This window comes from Monodon monoceros, unplaced genomic scaffold (genome assembly GCF_005190385.1).
Source record: "Monodon monoceros isolate NGI ecotype Baffin Bay Population unplaced genomic scaffold, NGI_Narwhal_1 Super_Scaffold_4, whole genome shotgun sequence".
Classification (NCBI taxonomy): Eukaryota; Metazoa; Chordata; class Mammalia; order Artiodactyla; family Monodontidae; genus Monodon; species Monodon monoceros.
The window spans coordinates 22050852-22071585 of NW_021703781.1; the positions used below are offsets into that span (position 1 = coordinate 22050852).

Here is a 20734-nt window from a genome sequence, read left to right on the forward strand (position 1 = left end):
ATGGCCTGAGGAGGACATTTGTTCTCTCTGCACAGGTCACTTCTCAAACCCTCCTTCCTAAAGTGGGCCCGAGGGTCACTGTCTGTTTGGCACGTGATTCATTTGTTGATTTTTCAGTTGCTTAGGAGCAAAGCAGGTCCTGGGAAGGAGGTTGTTGTGAAAAGTGCTGTAACAAGCAGAGTGGGGCTGGGACAGAGACCTGCCTGGGTGGGACAGGTTGCAGGGTGGGTAGTGGAGCAGGCCCCGGCAGCGCCCCCTACTGGGCTGGCCAGCACGGCCAAGTGGCTCCTAGGCCTCCACAGGACGCTGCTCCAAGGGCGTATGTCACAAGCTGCTAAACGGTTTTCAACACAGTGATCTGGAGGCCAGCTCTGGCTCTTACCAGCTGTGAAATCTTGGGAGAGTTCCTTATCATCCTGCCTCTGATTCCTTGTTTGTTACAGACAGGGAGGAGAGGGTTCTAACAGTACTTGCCACGTATGCGTGTTGTCAAAATGAAACAGTATACGTACCTATGTGGTGTGGATGTGGACGCAGGTGTACCTGTAGATGACGGATATAGGAGCTTTCCTGAGCTGCCCTGATGTCCAGGCCCCGTGTCCCACCCTGGCCTCGGGGATCCGCAGCCTCCTGGGGTGGGAAACACATCAGCCCACAGCTCCAGTTCCACAGAGCGGTCACAGCTGGGAATATCTCCAGCAGGGTGGAGCCCTAACCCAACCTTGGGGAGCCAGGAGGACAGGAGTGGGTGAGCCAGGTGGGAGAGGAAGGAGGCGATCTGGCAGAGGGCGCAGCGTGAGCAGAGCCGGTCAGGCCCGGGAGCCGCACATGGTCCAGCCTGCACGTGGTCGGAGATGAGGCCGGAGCTGGCAACAAAGGCCCAAGTACAGGGCTGAGAATGCATGTAAAGGAGGAGGGCCTTCAGTAGGGCCGCCTAGTGGGCAGATTTGCTGCCTTCTCTGGGCGCAGACCCCTATCAGGCCCCGCAGCAGCCTGGCACTGGCCGGAGCACCCTGACCAGGCCCTTTGTGTTGGTGCTGGCTGCTCCCACCCTGGCAGGCGCACAGAAGTAGCTCTTCATCTTCATATTATTCTGCTTCGTGCACGTGAAAAATGAAAGTTCTCCCTCTCCTCTTCACCAGGCATACATATTTCATACGGTCATTAGACGGTGGCACTAAAGGACTCACAAATCTTCCCCGGTTAGCATCGGCGGCCTGGGCGGGCAGCAAGAGGCCCCTGGGGAGAGGGGTCACCGTGGGAACCATGGCTGTGCTCAGTCCACTCGGGGAGGGAGTGGGGACTCAGCGGGGGTGGTAGAGGCCAGCATCTGCCTGGAGAGAGAAGACAGTTCTGTCTTGTTCCCAGGGGCTCGTCACCTAACTTCCCTGAGCCTCAGGGTGAAGAGGACTGGACAGGGGGACCTCGGGGGTCCTTCCCACCCTAACAGTCCGAGTGCAATTCCATAGGGCACATAGATGTGGAGGGCTTGTCCCCAGGGTCCCGATGTGACCTTCAGGGGCAGGGAACCCCCCTTGTGGCTTGGTGCAGCCCACTCTGCTGACCCCTCTGCCCCTCCTAGCCTCCCCCCTCCTTTTCCCTCGCTCCTTCTTTTTGCCCCTCCCTTTCCCTTAGAATCCGCTCTCCTCGCTTTTGCCCCCATCTCTCCACCACCCCCTTCTTACTAGAATTGGTTCCTTCATTTTCCAAGCATTTGTGAAGCACCTGCCATGTGTCAGGCACTGTCCAGGCTGGGAGGTGAGCCTGGCAGATGCAGCCCCACCCTTTTTGCTTCCCCAAACCCTTTCCTTTGACAAATGAGGATGCCGAGGCCCCAGGAGGTTGCTGTTTGGTCACACGGTGACCTGGGCTGCTGACTCTGACCTGGAGCTAGGGTCTTTACATTACACTCACGCCTCACCAAGGGGCTTGATGGCATCTGGTCAGCTGCTCCCCAGACTGAGCTGCAGTTATTATAGTCTAGTAATACCATGTGTGGTGGTGATCATTTCTTGGTGGAATGAAAGGGGACTTATGGGTGCCTCCCCGCCTTCTCTGGTCCCTGAAAGGGGAGGAGAGAGGTGTGCTTATTATGAGAAGTTTTGGTCTCCTCTGCCCTGGAATAACCATTCCTTCTGAGAACAAGTTCTCTTCTTGGTTTAGAAGCAAGAACACGTTGAGGCGAAGGATGTGACTAGCCGGCACTGGGTTCAAATCCTAACTTTGCCGCTCTTTTAGCTGTGAAGCCTTGGGTGAGCTGTTCACTCTCTCTGTGCCTCAGTTTCCCCATCTGTAAATTGGGGGTGGTAGTAATAATAGCACCTACGTCATAGGGTCATTATGAAGATACAATACGTGATAAGTGTGAGGAGTCGACAGTCGGGAGGAGTGGCTCAGGGCACGGGGGAGGGTCTGCCCTGGAATCGGTCCTGGGTTAGAGGGTGGGTTACATAGCTCGGCGTTTACCTTTCCATTTATTATACACGCGTCCCCCGACAACCTGTGATGCTCTTGGAGCCTGGCCAGGGCGGTGAGAAGACAGAGGTCCACACACAGTCTGCAGAACACAGTGGGGACTGAATGGAACAGTGTGCACAAGAGCCTGTCCTTAAAAGGAGGCTGCCACAGCCCCTGGAATTGGCTTCCTTCTGGATAACCAAGTGTTCTGGATAACTGAGATCTTAACCCTTTGGGTATAAACACTTTTTTTCATTTAAATCATTTGGAATATATCATTTACTTCTCTGCCTTCCTGAATTCAATATACTGGACACAAATTGGCGTTTTCTTGAAATTCGGGTTTATCGTAAAGAACACAGAATGGAATAGATTTCACAGAATCCAAGAACTTTAAAAGGAACCTCAAAAAATACCTAGTACCAAGGTATTGAGCAGGGGGAAATAGGGAGAGGCTGATCAATGGGTACAAACTTTGTTATAAGATGAATAAGGCCTGAGGATCTAATGTATAACATGGTGACTATAGTTGATAGCACTGTACCGTACCATTGAAATTTGGTGAGAGAGTAGAACTTAAGTGTTCTCACCAGACAAGTAACAAAAGAGTAAATCTGTGAGGTGATGGGTGGTTAATTAACTCAATAGTGGGAATCCTTTCCATTGTCAAGTATACCTCAATATAATATATTATCATAATAATTTTATTGTATAATAAAGTTATAAAATAATTTGTTAATTATACCTCAAAGCTAAAAAATAAACAAAAGTAGGTATTGAAACATATTTTTAGCAGCAGAACCTTTATCCAGTTGTGATCTTAGAGAAGCCCTGAGTGTAAAACACCCCAAGGTCAGCCCAAGGCCTTTCCCTCCAGGCTCTGGTGGCAGGTAGCAGTTTGCCCAGCTCTAGGGCATGGCCTGGGAGGGAGCAGAGGTCACAGTGCCTGGCACAGAGTACATGCTTACTGAGTAACTATTGAATGAATGCATGAATGGTGTCACTTAGTCTGCACAGTGGACTGTAACCATGCCAGCGACAATGCAGAAGCCCAGAGGTTCCAGCCGCAAAAGCCAAGCCTCTACTATAACTACCATTGTCCTGGACAAGGGAGGGGTTGGAGAGGGGCCCCACGTAGGTGGCCTAAAGGAAGGAACCCTGGGATGGGAGTAGGGATCGCAGGTTCTGCCCCACTCTGCTTGAACCTGCTCATGGCCTAGAGTGGTGACAGGGTTACACCAGACCTCACTGTGGTCTGGGCCTCAGTTTTGTGATCTGTGTGATGGGTAGAAATGTGTGCCTTCCTCATCATGTTGTGACAGTTGTGAGGATAAAATGAGGTCTTAATAAACCTGGATGCCCTTTGACAATGTAGAATATATGATAGAGTGCAGGCTGGCAGTGGTCACCGTCGTTGCCATCATCAGGCATAAGGCAGGCCACTCTCGCTCCAGTCTCTTTTGACTGTAGGTGATAGAAAGCCAACTTGGACCAGCCTGGATAAAAGAGATCTTGTTGGACTCACAAACCAAACTGAGGTGGGAAGGGATGTCAGATTCAGGACTCTAGAACTACCAAGATCAGCCCCTCTCTTCATCGTCCCTACACATCCAGCAACTCCCACTTCACATCGTCCCAGCTTCACTGCCCCAGAGGAAAGCTTTTATCCCCAGCAACAATAAGAAGAATCCCAGGAAAGGATTCTAATAGGCCCCTGCTGAGGTCAGGGACCACTCCCAGCCTAGTCCCTGAGGTCACGGGACTAGGTCCCACTTGGACCACTTGTTCGAGCACAGAGGGATGCCAAAAGATGTGTGGGGGTGGGCAGCAGACTGTTTCCAGCAGAAGAGGTTGCCAACCAGGTGATAGTCTGCTTGATACACGCAGTGGATTATTCCCCAGGTTAAAGAAGGGGGAACACTAGAAATCCACCCAAGAGGCCTCCCCTACCGGGTACCACATCTGACTTGGAGGCTTTGGGGACTGGAGGAGAGTCGCCGGAGGAGGCCACCAGGTGGTTGAACCCACCCCCACTTTTGTTTGAGATATTTTGTAAACCTTCAAGTTGTGACCCCAAGCCACAGGTCTAGGGTCTCTCCCCCAAGCCCTCTGAGCATCTACAGAGAATGTCTGACATGAGTCTAGGAAGGGTGATTTCGCAAAGTTGGAGATTTAGGTAGAAGACTGATGCTCCGGAACTGTGTGCTCTAGTATTAATTTAAATCGCTGTTTGTGATTGGTGAAAACCTTATTGAACAGCGTGGCTCTAGAAAATTCGGCCTGGGCCTGAGGAGCTGTGTGGGGGGAAGCATGGGTTTGCTGTGGACATTTCCTGCTGAGATCAGGAGCCTCAGCTGGTTCTGGCAGTAATGACTTCTTTTTCTTACCTTTGCAGGCAACAGACGATGACTTGGGCACCTTTGGGGAAGTCAACTACTTCTTCAGCGATAACGCTGATCGGTGAGCCCCTGCCCCTGGCCTTCCGAGGTGGCTCTCTGCCACTCAGCAGGCCCAGGATTGGTGCCCAGGAAAAGTGCTGTGCCCCTGTGGCTAGGGAACTGGACTGTGAGTCAGAACTCACGGGCACTGCTGCTCGTTTGGCCCTGATTGTGGTACAGTATTGCTCAAGTTCCCTGAACTCTGGGGCATAGTTTCTCTGACCCTCAAAAGACAGCTTTTAGTTTGGGGAATGAAGAAGCTTTTTTTTTTTTTTTTTTTTTTTTTTTTTTACCTTGCCTAATGTCTTTATTTTACAGAGGGGACATTTAAGCCAAGGAAGGAAAATAACCATTTTTACAAACTTTTCCGTGTCCTTTTGTTCTGTTGTTGAAAAATGAAAATCAAATGACAGTAGATTTTCCCTTTTGCTTTAGTTTCTAAAATTATCAGAGTGAAATTGTCCACACATAGTTCTTTTTTTTTTTAGCTCTTCAATACTTTGTTTTAATTTAATTTTTATTTTATATTGGAGTATAGTTGACTTACAATGTTGTGTTAGTTTCAGTTATACAGCAAAGTGATTCAGTTATACAAATATATGTATCCATTCTTTGTCAGATTCTTTTCCCATATAGGTTATTACAGAATATTGAGTAGAGTTCCCTGTGCTATGCAGTAGGTCCTTGTTGATTATCTATTTTAAATATACTGGTATATATCTGTTAATCCCAAACTCCTAATTTATCCCTCCCCCATCACCTTTCCCCTTTGGTAACCATGAGTATGTTTTTGAAGTCTGTGAGTCTGTTTCTATTTTGTAAATAAGTTCATTTGTATCATTTTTTAGATTCCACATATAAGTGATATCATATGATACTTGTCTTTCTGTCTGACTTACTTCACTTAGTGTGATAATCTCTAGGTCCATCCATGTTGCCACAAATGGCATTACTGCATTCTTGTTTATGGCTGAGGAGTATTCCACTGTATATATGTACCATATCGTCTTTATCCATTCTTCTGTTGATGGATATTTAGGTTGCTTCCATGTCTTGGCCATTGCAAATAATTCTGCAATGAACACAGGGGTGCATGTATCTTTTTGAATTGCGGTTTTCTTCGGATAGATGGCCAGGAGTAGGATTGCTGGATCATATGGTAGCTCTATTTTTAGTTTTTTAAGGATCCCACATTCTGTTCTCCATAGTGGCTGCATCAATTTACATTCCCACCAACAGTGTAGGAGGGTTCCCTTTTCTCCACACCCTCCCCAGCATTTATTGTTTGTAGGCTTTTTGATGGCCATTCTAACTGGTGTGAGGTGATACCTGATTGTAGTTTTGTTTCTTTGTTTTTTAAATTTATTTATTTATTTTATTTTTGGCTGCATTGGGTCTTCGTTGCTGCATGCGGGCTTTTTCTAGTTGCGGCGAGTGGGGGTTACTGTTCGCTGCGGCATGTGTGCTTCTCATTGCGGTGGCCTCTCTTGTTGGGGAGCATGGGCTCTAGGCACGCGGGCTTCAGTAGTTGTGACATATGGGCCCAGTAGTTGTGGCTTGCAGGCTCAGTAGTTGTGGCTCACGGGCCTAGCTGCTCCGCAGCATGTGGGATCTTCCCAGACCAGGGCTCGAACCTGGGTCCCCTGCATTGGCAGGCAAATTCTTAACCTCTGCGCCACCAGGGAAGCCCCCTGATTGTAGTTTTGATTTGCATTTCTCTAATAATTAGAGATGTTGAGCACCTTTTCAAGTGCTTTTTGGCCATCTGTATTTCTTCTTTGGAGAAATGTCTGTCTGATATTCTGCCCATTTTTGATTGGGTTGTTTGGGGAGGGTTTTTTTGTTTTGTTTTTTTCATATAGAGCTGCATGAGCTGTCTGTATATTTGGAAGGTTAATCCCTTCCCAGTGGCTTCATTTACAAATATTTTCTCCCATTCTGTGGGTTGTGTTTTTATTTTGTTCATGGTTTCCTTTGCTGTGCAAAAGTTCTTTAGTTTAATTAGGTCACATTTGCTTATTTTTGTTTTTATTTTCATTGCTCTAGGAGGTGGATCAAAAAGGATATTGCTGTAATTTATGTCAAAGAGTGTTCTCCCTATGTTTTCCTCTAAGAGTTTTATAGTGTCTGACCTTACATTTAGGTCTTTGACCCATGTTGAATTTATCTTTGTGTATGGTGTTAGGGAGTGTTCTAATTTCATTCTTTTACATGTAGCTGTCCAGTTGTCCCAGCACCATTTGTTGAAGAGACTGTCTTTTCTCCATTGTGTATTCTTGCATCCTTTGTCATAGATTAATTGACCTTAGGTGCATGGGTTTATTTCTGGGTTTTATATCCTGTTCCATTGATCTATATTTCTGTTTTTGTGCCAGAACCATACTATTTTGATGACTGTAACTTTGTAGTATAGTCTGAAGTCAGGGAGCCTGATTTCTCCAGCTTCGGTTTTCTTTCTCAGGATTGCCTTGGCTATTCGGGGTCTTTTGTGTTTCCATACAAATTTTTACATTTTTGTTGTTGTTCTGTGACAAATGTCTTTGGTAGTTTGATAGGGATTGCATTGAATCTACAGATTGCCATGGGTAGTATAGGCATTTTGATAATATTGATTCTTGTAATCCAAGAACATGGTGGATCTTTCCATCAGTTTCTGTCATCTTCGATTTCTTTCATCAGTGTCTGTATAGTTTTCAGAGTACAGGTCTTTTTTCTCCTTAGGGAGGTTTATTCCTAGGTATTCTCTTCTTTTTGATGCAATGGTAAGTGGTATTTTTTCTTTAATTTCTCTATCTGAACTTCTGTTGTATAGGAACTTTAGTGTCTAGGAATACAACATTTCTGTGCATTAATTTTGTATCCTGCAACTTTACCGAATTCACTGATGAGCTCTAGTAGTTTTCTGGTAGCATCTTTAGGATTTTCTATGTAGAGTATCATGTCATCTGCAAACAGTGACAGTTTTACTTCTCCTTTTCCAATTTGGATTCCATTTATTTCTTTTTCTTCTCTGATTACCATGGCTAAGACTTCCAAAACTATGTTGAGTAAAAGTGGTGAGAGTGGGCGTCCTTGTCTTGTTCCTGATCTTAGAGTAAACGCTTTCAGCTTTTCACTGAGAGAATGTTGTTAGCTGTGGGTTTGTCATGTATGGTCTTCATTATGTTGAGGTAAGTTCCCTCTATGCCCACTTTCTGGAGAGGTTTTTTTTTGCGGTACGCGGGCCTCTCACTGCTGTGGCCTCTTCCGTTGTGGAGTACAGGCTCCGGGTGCACAGGCTCAGTGGCCATGGCTCACGGGCCCAGCCATTCCATGGCACGTGGGATCTTCTCGGACCAGGGCACACACCCGTGTCCCCTGCATTGACAGGCGGACTCTCAACCACTGTGCCACCAGGGAAGCCCTCTGGAGAGGTTTTTTTTCGTATTTATTTTATTATTTATTTATTTATTTTGGCTGCACTGGGTCTTAGTTGTGGCACATGGGATCTTCATTGCAGCATGTGGGATCTTTGTTGCAGCATGTAGGATCTTTTTAGTTGCAGCAGTGGGACCTTCTTAGTTGTGGAATGCAGACTTCATAGTTGCAGCATGCAGACTCTTAGCTGCAGCATGCAAACTCTTAATTGAGGCATGAGTGTGGGATCTAGTTCCCTGACCAGGGATTGAACCCCAGTCCCCTACATTGGGAGCACAGTGTCTTACCCACTGGACCACCAGGGAAGTCCCTGGAGAGTTTTTGTCATAAATGGGTGTTGACTTTTATCAAAAGCTTTTTCTGCATCTATTGAGATGATCATATGGTTTTTATTCTTCAATTTCTTAATGTGGTGTATCACACTGATTGATTTGTGGATATTGAAAAATCCTTGCATCCCTGGGATAACTCCCACTTGATCATGGTATATGATCCTTTTAATGTATTGTTGGATTCGGTTCACTAGTATTCTGTTGAGGATTTCTGTGTCTATGTTCATCAGTGATGTTGGCCTATAATTTTCTTTTTCTGTGGTATCTTTGTCTGGTTTCAGTATCAGGCTGATGGTAGGCTTATACAATGAGCTTGGGAGTGCTCCTTCCTCTGCAGTTTTTGGAAGAGTTTCAGAAGGATAGGTGTTAACTCTTCTCTAAATGTTTGATAGAATTCTCCTGTGAAGCCTGATCCTGGACTTTTCTTTGTTGGATTTCTTTTTAATTAATTTATTTTCTTAATGTTTTTGGCTGTGTTAGGCCTTAATTGTGGCATGTGGGATCTTTCATTGAGGCACGGGTTTTTCATTGCAGTACGCAGGCTTCTCTCTAGTTGTGGTGCATGGGCTTCTCTCTAGTTGTGGCACACAGACTTCTCTCTAGTTGTGATGTGCAGGTTTTCTCTCTCTAATTGTGGCATGTGGGCTCCAGGGCATGTGGGCTCTGTAGCTGTGGCGTGCAGGCTCCAGAGCGCATGGGCTCTGTAGTTTGCAGCACGCAGGCTCTCTCACTGAGTTGCACAAGCTCAGTGTTTGTGGCATGCGGGCTTAGTTGCCCCGTGGTATGTGGGACCTTAGTTCCCCGACCAGGGATCAAACCTGTGTCCCCTGCATTGGAAGGCGGATTCTTTACCACTGGACCACCAGGGAAGTCCCTTGTTGGATGTTTTAAATCACAGTTTCAATTCCAATACTTGTGATTGGTTTGTTCATATTTTCTGTTTCTTCCTAGTTCAGTCTTGAGAGATTATACCTTTCTAAGAATTTGTCCATTTCTTCTAGCTTGTCCATCTTATTGCCATATAGTTGCCTGTAGTAGTCTCTTATGATCCTTGGTATTTCTGTGGTGTCCCTTGTAACTGCCCTTCTTCATTTCAAATTTTATTATTTTCAGCCCTCTCTTTTTTTTCTTGATGAGTCTGGCTAAAGGTTTATCAATTTTGTTTATCTTTTCAAAGAACCAGCTTTTAGTTTCATCGATCTTTTCTATTGTTTTCTTCATGGCTATTTCATTTATTTCTGCTCTGATCTTTATGATTTCTATTTGGGTTTTGTTTGTTCTTCTTTCTCTAGCTGCTTTAGTTATAAGGCTAGGTTATTCATTTGAGATTTTTCTTTTTTCCTGAGGTAAGATTGTATTGCTCCAAACTTCCCTCTTAGAACTGCTTTTGCTGCATCCCATAGGTTTTGGGTCATTGTGTTTTTGTTGTCATTAGTCTGTAGGTATTTTTTTGTTCCCTCTTTGATTTCTTCAGTGATCCACTGGTTGATTGGTAACATATTGTTTAGCCTCCATGTGTTTGTGTTCTTTTTACAGATTTTTTTCTTGTAGCTGATTTCTAATCTCATACCATTGTGGTCAGAAAAGATGCTTGATGTGATTTCAGTTTTCTTAAATTTACCAAGGCTTGATTTGTGGCCCAAGATGTGATCTATCCTGGAGAATGTTCCATATGCACTTGAGAAGAATGTGTATTCTGGTGCTTTGGGATGGAATGTTCTATAAATATCAATTAAGTCCATCTGGTCTAATGTGTCATTTAAGGCCTGTTTCCTTATTGATCTTCTGTCTGGATGATCTGTCCATTGATGAAAGTGGGGTGTTATAGTCTCCCACTATTACTGTGTTACTGTAGATTTCTCCTTTTATGGCTGTTAGTGTTTGCTGTATATATTTGGTGCTCCTATGTTGGGTGCATATATATTTACAATTGTTATGTATTCTTCTTGGATTGATCCCTTGAACATTATGTAGTATCCTTCTTTGTCTCTTGTTGTAACAGTTTTATTTTAAAGCCTATTTTGTCTGATGTGAATATTGCTCCTCCAGCTTTCTTCTGATTTCCATTTGCGTGGAATACCTTTTTCCATCCCCTCACTGTCAGTCTGTATGTGTCCCTAGGTCTGAAGTGGATCTCTTATACACAGCATATATCCGGGTCTTGTTTTTGTATCCATTCAGCCAGTCTGTGTCTTTTGGTTGGAGCATTTAATCCATTTATATTTAAGGTAATTATTTATAAGTATGTTCTTATTGTCATTTTGTTAACTGTTCTGGATTTGCTTCTGTAGTTCTTTTTTCTTCCCTTCCTCTTTTGTTCTCTTGTGATTTCATGACAGTCTTTATTGTTGTGTTTAGATTGTTTTCTTTTGCGTGTGTGTATCTATTGTAGATTTTTGGTTTGCAGTTCCCATGAGGTTTTGATATAGCAGTCTACATATATACAAGATTATTTCAAGTTACTGCTCACTTAATTTTCAGTGCATTTCCAATATGCTGCCTCTGTACTCTCCTCTTCTCATGAATGCTGGTTTTGATATCATATTTGTGTGTGGATGATTTCCTACCTTTCCTGTATGTTTGCTTTTACCAGAGAGCTTCCCCATTCAAAATTTTCTTTTTTCTAGTTGTGGCCTTTTCTTTTCTGTCTAGAGAAGTTCCTTTAGTATTTCTTGTAAAGCTGGTTTTGTGATGCTGAATTCTCTTAGCTTTTTGCTTGTAAAGGTTTTGTTTTGTAAAGGTTTTGATCTCTCCACTGAATCTGAATGAGAACCTTGCTGAGTAGAGTATTCTTGGCTGTAGTTTTTCCCTTTCATCACGTTAAATATATCATGCCACTCGCTTCTGGCCTGCAGAGTTCATGCTGAAAAATCATGATAACCTTATGGGAGTTCCCTTGCATGTTATTTGTTGCTTTTCTCTTGTTGCTTTTAATATATTTTCTTTGTCTTTAATTTTTGTCAGTTTGAATACTATGTGTCTCGGTGTGTTCCTCCTTGGATTTATCCTGTATGGGACTCTGCATATCCTGGACTTGAGTGAATATTTCCTTTCCCACGTTAGGGAAGTTTTCAGGTATTATCTCTTCAAATATTTTCTCAGGCCCTTTTCTCTCTCATCTCCTTCTGGGATCCCTATAATGTGAATGTTGGTGCATTTAATGTTGTACCACGGGTCTCTGAGACTGTGCTTATTTCTTTTCATTCTTTTTCTTTTATTCTGTTGCATAGTGGTGATTTTCACCACTCTGTCTTCCAGCTCATTTATTGCTCTTCTGCCTCATTTGTTCTGCTATTGATTCTTCCTAGTGTATTTTTCATTTCAGTTATTCTATTGTACATATCTGCTTGTTCTTTTTTAAAATTTATTTTTAGCTGTGTTGGGTCTTCGTTTCTGTGCGAGGGCTTTCTCTAGTTGCGGCAAGCGGGGGCCACTCTTCATTGTGGTGCGCGGGCCTCTCACTATCGCGGCCTCTCTTGTTGCGGAGCACAGGCTCCAGACACGCAGGCTCAGTAGTTGTGGCTCACGGGCCCAGTTGCTCTGCAGCATGTGGGATCTTCCCAGACCAGGGCTCGAACCCATGTCCCCTGCATTGGCAGGCAGGTTCTCAACCACTGCGCCACCAGGGAAGCCCTCTGCTTCTTCTTTAAATGTTCTAGCTCTTTGTTAAACATTTCTTGTATCTTCTGAGTCTGTGCCTCCATTCTTCTTCTGAGATCTTTGATATCTTTACTATCATTACTCTGAATTTTTTTTCAAGAAGATTGCCTATCTCCACTTCACTTAGTTGGTCTTCCAAAGTTTTATCCTGTTCCTCCATCTGGAATATGTTCCTCTGCCATCTCATTTTGTTTAACTTTCTGTGTTTGTGGCCTCCATTCCTCAGGTTGTAAGATCATAGCTCCTCCAGCTACTGGTGTCTGCCCCCTGATGGGTAAGGTTGGTCCAGGGGCTTGTGCAGGCTTCCTAGTGGAAGTGGCTGGTGCCTACCCACTAGCTGGTGGAGCTGGATCTTGTCCCTCTGGTGGGCAGGGCCATGTCAAGGGGTGTGTTTAGCAGGCAGCTGTAGGATCAGGATGACTTTAGGCAGCCTGTCTGCTGATGGGTGTGGCTGTGTTCCCACCCTGTTGGTTGTTTGGCCTGAGATGTCCCAGCACTGGAGCCTGCAGGGTGTTGGATGGGCCCAGGTCTTGATGCCAAAATGGTGACTTCCGGCAGAGCTCACACCAGTGAATATTCACTGAGGTTTCTACCCCCAGTGTCCTTTCCCACACAGTGAGCCACAGACAACCTCCACCTCCCCAGGAGGCCCTACAAGACCCTCAAGTATGTCTGCCTCAGGCTCCTGTGGAGTCACTGCTTTGCCCTGGTTCCCAGTACATGTGAAACCTTGTGTGTGCCCTCCAAGAATGGAGTCTCTGTTTCCCCCAGTCCTGTGGAACTCCTGCACTCAAGCCCCACTGGCCTTCAAAGCCAAATGCTCCGGGGGCTCCTCCTCTGGATGCCAGACCTCCAGGCTGAGGAGCCTGAAAGCAGGGCTCAGAACTCTCACTCCTGTGGGAGAATCTGTGTGATATAATTATTTTCCCATTTGTGGGTCACCCACCGACAGGTATGGGATTTGATTATATCATGAAAACACCCCTCCTACCATTTTGTTGTGAGTTCTACTTTGGATGTAGAATGCCTTTTTTGGTAGGTTTGGGTCTTTTGTTGATGGTTGTTCAGCAGTTTGGTACTTTCATGAGACAGGGTGAGCTTGAGTCCTTCCACTCTGCTATCTTCAGGAATGAGGAAACTTTGAAACGCTAATGACAGCACACCAGCAGCAGCAGCAGTGGCTGTATTTATGAAGCCCTCACTTTGTATCAAGCTCTTTGTCAACTGCTTTACCCATGTTATCTGATGTAATCCTCACAACTAAATGCTGGAGAACTCAGTGCTAAGTACACTTATCATCCCCACTTAGAGTCTGTGTTACTTGCCCAAAGTCACACAACTGGTAAACGCCAAGGCCAGGCCTCAGCATGTGGTCTTCACCACCTGGATACACAGCCTCCAGCAGGAAGGGGCTCTCAACCTGCCATAGCCATTAGGTGGGTTGGTGTGCTCACTGCCTGACCTGTGCCAGCTTTGCCATGTCACCCACCAAGGTTCTAGGCCATCTCTTTCCCTTGTCTTCAGTTAAACTGAGCCAAGTGGAAGCCCTCTCATTTTCAACGTGATCAAAGCCAGGTTGAATTCAGAGGGCATGTCTGTTCCTGAAAACAGTGTCTGATGCATCTGGAAGCCCAACAGGATGAGTAAGACGGTATCTGTCAGCTTGGATTACCGGTCCCAAATCTGTGTAAATGACCAGGAAGAGACAGAGACTGTTAGGTGTACCTAGGAATTCTCAGCCACTCTCCAGTTGGGAGGAAGGAACCAACAACAGGACCAATTCACAGAACACCCCTGTCCCTCGGGACACCCGTGTTCGTGTGGCCTTGTCCTGATCATCTTGGATTTTTCTCATCCCTTCCCATCTTCTGGGGTGGGGACTTTCCTGGTCTCAGAGCCAGAACCTTCCAGGCTCAGTGGCTGGCAGCTGTGGAACAGCTCAGAGCACACAAACGTCAACTGACAGCTCAGAGGAGGTTCCCAAGAAAGATGTTCATGGAGGGATGGTCTCACTGGACCTTACTCCTCCCCCAGAGACATTTGCCAGCCTCTTACTCAAGGTTCAGCCCCTTGAGTGGAAGACACGCTCCCAAGAAAGGACGAGTCACCCCTCCCCTTGCTGGCTGCCCATTTAAAGCTTTTGATGCAAAACCATCTGGATGGAAGAATTTCTTTTTTTTAAATTGCCCCAATACGCTTTACTTTTTATTGAGATATAATTACATATAACATTATATTAGTTTCAGGTGTACAACATAGTGATTCAATATTTGTATCAATATATGTGGCAAAACGATCACCACAATAAGTCTAGTTAACATCAATCACCGTTCATAGTTACAAAAATCTTTTTCCTGGAATAAGAACTTTTAAAATCTACTCCTTTAGCAACTTTCAAATATGCAGTACTGTATTATTAAAGATAGTCACCATGCTGTATATTACACCCTCATGACACTTATTTTAGAGCTGTAAGTTTGTCCTTTTTTTTTTTAACATCTTTATTGGAGTATAATTTCTTTACAGTAGCATGTTTCTGCTTTATAACAAAGTGAATCAGCTATAGCTATACATATATATATATATATCTCCCCATATCTCCTCCCTCTTGCATATCCCTCCCACCCTCCCTATCCGACCTCTCTAGGTGACCACAAAGCACCAAGCTGATATCCCTGTGATATGCGGCTGCTTCCCACTAGCTATCTATTTTACATTTGGTAGTATATATAAGTCCATGTCACTTTCTCACTTCGTCCCAGCTTACTCTCCCCCCTCCCCATGTCCTCAAGTCCATTCTCTACATCTACGTCTTTATTCCTGTCCTGCCCCTAGGTTCTTCAGAACCTTTTTTTTTTTAGATTCCATATATGTGTGTTAGCATATGGTATTTATTTTTCTCTTTCTGACTTACTTCACTCTGTATGACAGTCTCTAGGTCCATCCACCTCACTACAAATAACTCAATTTCATTTCATTTTTATGGCTGAGTAATATTCCATTGTATATATGTGCCATATCTTCTTTATCCATTCATCTGTCGATGGACACTTAGGTTGCTTCCATGTCCTGGCTATTGTAAATAGAACTGCAGTGAACATTGTGGTACATGACTCTTTTTGAATTATGGTTTTCTCAGGGTATATGCCCAGTAGTGGGATTGCTGGGTCATATGGTAATTCTATTTTTAGTTTTTTAGGGAACCTCCATACTGTTCTCCATAGTGACTGTATAACTTTACATTCCCAACTGTGCAAGAGGGTTCCCTTTTCTCCACACCCTCTCCAGCATTTATTGTTTGTAGATTTTTTGTTGATGGCCATTCTGACTGGTGTGAGGTGATACCCCATTGTAGTTTTGATTTGCATTTCTCTAATGATTAGTGACGTTGAGCATCATTTCATGTGTTTGTTGGCAATCTGTATATCTTCTTTGGAGAAATGTCTATTTAAGTCTTCTGCCCATTTTTGGATTGGGTTGTTTTTTTGATACTGAGCTGCATGAGCTGCTTGTAAATTTTGGAGATTAATCTTTTGTCAGTTGCTTCACTGGCAAATATTTTCTCCCATTCTGAGGGCTGTCTTTTCATCTTGTTTATGGTTTCCTTTACTGTGCAAAAGGTTTTAAGTTTCATTAGGTCCCATTTGTTTATTTTTGTTTTTATTTCCATTTCTCTAGGAGGTGTGTCAAAAAGGATCTTGCTGTGATTTATGTCATAGAGTGTTCTGCCTATGTTTTCCTCTAAGAGTTTTATAGTGTCTGGCCTTACATTTAGGTCTTTAATCCATTTTGAGTTTATTTTTGTGTATGGTGTTAGAGAGTGTTGTAATTTCATTCTTTGACATGTAGCTGTCCAGTTTTCCCAGCACCACTTTTTGAAGAGGCTGTCTTTTTTCCATTATATATTCTTGCCTCCCTTATCAAAAATAAGGTGACCATATGTGGGTTTATCTCTGGGCTTTCTATCCTGTTCCATTGATCTATATTTCTGTTTTTGTGCCAGTACCATACTGTCTTGATTACTGTAGCTTTGTAGTATAGTCTGAAGTTAGGGAGCCTGATTCCTCCAGCTCCGTTTTCCTTTCTCAAGATTGCTTTGGCTATTCGGGGTCTTTTGTGTTTCCATACAAATTGTGAAATTTTTAGTTCTAGTTCTGTGAAAAATGCCATTGGTAGTTTGATAGCGATTGCATTGAATCTGTAGATTGCTTTGGGTAGTATAGTCATTTTCACAGTGTTGATTCTTCCAACCCAAGAACATGATCTATCTCTCCTCTGTTTGTATCATCATTAATTTCTTTCATCAGTGTCTTATAGTTTTCTGCATACAAGTCTTTTGTCTCCTTAGGTAGGTTTATTCCTAGGTATTTTATTCTTTTTGTTGCAATGGTATATGGGAGTGTTTCTTTAATTTCTCTTTCAGATTTTGCATCGTTAGTGTATAGGAATGCAAGAGATCTATGTGCATTAATTTTCTATCCTGCTACTTTACCAAATTCCTTGATTAGTTCTAGTAGTTTTCTGGTAGCATCTTTAGGATTCTCTATGTATAGTATCATGTCATCTGCGAATAATGACAGTTTTACTTCTTCTTTTCTGATTTGGATTCCTTTTATTGCTTTTTCTTCTCTGATTGCTGTGGCTAAAACTTCCAAAACTATGTTGAATAATAGTGGTGAGAGTGGGCAACCTTGTCTTATTCCTGATCTTAGTGGAAATGGTTTCAGTTTTTCACCATTGAGAGCGATGTTGGCTGTGAGTTTGTCATATATGGCCTTTATTATGTTGATGTAAGTTCCCTCTATGCCTACTTTCTGGAGGGTTTTTATCATAAATGGGTGTTGAATTTTGTCAAAAGCTTTCTCTGCACCTATAGAGATGATCATACGGTTTTTCTTCTTCAGTTTGTTAATATGGTGTATCACATTGATTGATTTGTGTATATTGAAGAATCCTTGCATTCCTGGGATAAAACCCACTTGACCATGGTGTATGATCCTTTTAATGTGCCATTGAATTCTGTTTGCTAGTATTTTGTTGAGGATTTTTGCATCTATGTTCCTCCGTGATATTGGCCTATGGTTTTCTTTCTTTGTGACATCTTTGTCTGGTTTTGATATCAGGGTGATGGTGGCCTCATAGAATGAGTTTGGGAGTGTTCCTCCCTCTGTTATATTTTGGAAGAGGTTGAGAAGGATAGGTGTCAGCTCTTCTCTAAATGTTTGATAGAATTCGCCTGTGAAGCTGTCCGGTCCTGGGCTTTTGTTTGTGGGAAGATTTTTAATCACAGTTTCAATTTCAGTTCTTGTGATTGGTCTGTTTATATTTTCTATTTCTTCCTGGTTCAGTTCGGAAGGTTGTGCTTTTCTAAGAAATTGTCCATTTCTTCCAGGTTGTCTATTTTATTGGCATATAGTTGCTTGTAGAGTTTGTCCTTTTTGACCCTTTCACCCATATTTCCCATCCACCTTCCATACCCTGCCTCTAGCAACCACCAATGTTCTCTGTATTTATGAACTCTGTTTTTGTTTGTTTGTTTGTTTTAGATTCCACATATAAGTAAGATCAGATTGTATTTTTCTTTCTCTGTCTGATTTATTTCACTTAGCATAATGCCCTCAGGAGATCCATTCATATTGTCACAAATGGCAGGATTTCCTTCTTTTTATGGCTGAATAATATTCCATTGTGTGTGTGTGATGTGTACACACACACCCCACATTTTCTTTATCCATTCATTCTTTGATGGACATTTACATTGTTTCCACACCTTGACTATTATATGTAATGCTGCAGCAAACATGGGGTACAGATACCTTTTCAAGTTAGTGTTTTTGTTTTCTTCAGATAAATGCCCAGAGGTGGAGTTGCTGGATGATATGGTAACTCTATTTTTAGTTTTTTGAGGAACCTCCATACTCTTTACCACAGTGGCTGCTCCAATTTATTGATACATTCCCACCAACAGTGCGCAAGCATTTCCTTTTTTCACATTCTTGCCAACACTTGTTACTTCTTGGTTTTTGATGATAACCATTCTGACAGGTGTGAGGTGATATCTCACTGTGGTTTTGATTTGCAATTCCCTGGTGATTAGTGATGTTGAGCATCTTTTTGTGTGCCTGTTGGCCATTTGTATGTCCCCTTTAGAAAAATGACTATTCAGAGTCTCTGCCCATTTTTAAAATTGTTTTTTGTTTTATTTTGTCTTTTGTTTTTTGGCTTTTTTTGTTTCTTTTTTTTTTTTGGCTCTTGAGTTATATGAGATCTTTACATGCTGCATATTATGGATATGAACCCCTTATCTGATACATGATTTGCAAAAGTATTCTCCTATTCCGTAGGCTGTCTTTTGATTTTGTTGATGGCTTCCTTTGCTGTTCACAAGCTTTTTAGTTTAATGTAGTCCCACTTCTTTGTTTTTTATTTTGTTGCCTTTGCTTTTGGTGTCAAGTCCAAGAAGTCATCATTAAGAGTGATGGCAAGAAGATTACTGCCTAGCTCTCCTTCTAGTTTTGTGGTTTCAGGTCTTACATTAAAGTTTTTAATCCATTTGCAATTGATTTTTGTATATGATATAAAATAGTGGCCCAGTTTAATTCTTTTGGTGTTTTTTTTCTTAATTTAATTTTTATTTTATACTGGAGTGTAGTTGATTTACAATGTTCTATTAGTTTCAGGTGTACAGCACAGTGATTTAGTTATACAAATACATATATCTATTCTTTGTCAGATTCTTTTCCCATATAGGTTATTACAGAATATTTAGTAGAGTTCCCTGTGCTATAGAGTAGGTCCTTGTTTATTATCTATTTTATATGTAGTAGTGTGTATATGTCAGTCCCACACTCCCAAATTATCCCTCCTCTCCCACAGCCTTTCCCCTTTGGAAAGGAGAAAGTTTGTTTTCTATGTCTCTGAGCCTCTTTCTGTTTTGGAAATAAGTTCATTTGTGTCATTCTTTTTTAGATTCTGTATATAAGTGATATCATATGGTATTTGTCTTCCTCTGTTTATCTTACTGCATTTAGGATGATAATCTCTAGGTCCATTCATGTTGCTGCAAATGGCATAATTTCGTTCTTTCTTATGGCTGAGTAATATTCCACCATATATATGTACCACATCTTCTTTACCCATTCAGCTGTCAGAGGACATTTAGGTTTCTTCCCTTTCTTGGCTATCATAAATAGTGCTGCAGTGAACATTGGGGTGCATGTATCTTTTCGAATTATGGGTTTCTCCACATATATACCCAGGAGTAGGATTGCTGGATCATATGGTAGCTCTATTTTTATTTTTTCAAAGAACCTCCATGTAGTTCTCCATAGTGGTTGTACAAATTTACATGCCCACCAGCAGTGTAGGAGCATTCCCTTTTCTCCACGCCCTCTCCAGCATTTATTGTTTTTAGACTTTTTGATGATGGCCATTCTGATGGGGGTGAGGTTTTACCTCATTGTAGTTTTGATTTCCATTTCTCTAATAATTAGCAGTGTTGAGCATCTTTAATGTGCCTTTTGGCCATCTGTATGTCTTCTTTGGAGAAATGTCTGTTTAATCTGCTCATTTTTTGATTGAGTTGTCTGGTTGTTTGCTTGTTTGTTTTTGGATATTGAGCTGCATGAGCTGTTTGTAGATTTTGGTTATTAATCCCTTGTCAGTTGCATCATTTGCAAATATTTTCTCCCATTCAGTGGGTTGTCTTTTCATTTTGTTTATGGTTTCTTTTGCTGTGCCAAAGTTTTGAGTTTAATTATGTCGCATTTGTTTATTTTTGTTTTTATTTCCATTACTCTAGGAGATGGATTGAAAAAGAAATTGCTGCGATTTATGTCAAAGAGTGTTCTGCCTGTGTTTTCTTCTAAGAGTTTTATAGTATCTGTCCTTACACTTGGGTCTTTAATCCATTTTGAGTTTATTTTTGTGTATGGTGTTAAAGGATGTTTTAATTTCATTCTTTTGCATATAGTTGTCCAGTTTTCCCAGCACCATTTGTTGAAGAGACTGTCTTTTCTCTATTGTATATTCTTGCGTCCTTTGTCATAGATTAATTGACCTTAGGTGTGTGGGTTTATTTCTGGGCTTTATATCTTGTTTCATTGATCTATATTTCTGTTTTTGTGCCAGTAGCATACTGTTTACATGACTTCAGCTTTGTAGTATAGTCCAAAGTCAGGGAGCCGGATTCTTCCAGCTCCATTTTTCTTTCTCAGCATTGTTTTGGCTATTAAGGGTCTTTTGTGTTTCCATGCAAATTAAAAATTTTTTTGTTCTAGACCTGTGAAAAAATGCCATTGGTAACTTGATAGGGATTGCACTGAATCTATAGATTGCCTTGGATATTATAGTCATTTTGAAAATATTGATTCTTCCAAACCAAGAATATGGTATACCTTTCCATCTGTTTGTGTCATCTTTGATTTCTTT

General features: G+C 42.4%; 1 protein-coding gene across 1 annotated transcript in view; it reads left to right on the plus strand.

The window, feature by feature from the left end:
• Nucleotides 1-20734, plus strand: part of CDH23 (cadherin related 23) — a 443685-nt gene that overhangs the window by 280992 nt on the left and 141959 nt on the right. Inside the window, exon 15 of the mRNA XM_029245124.1 lies at nt 4853-4917. Coding sequence (XP_029100957.1) covers nt 4853-4917 — 65 coding nt within the window. The remainder of the gene's footprint in view (nt 1-4852; nt 4918-20734) is intronic.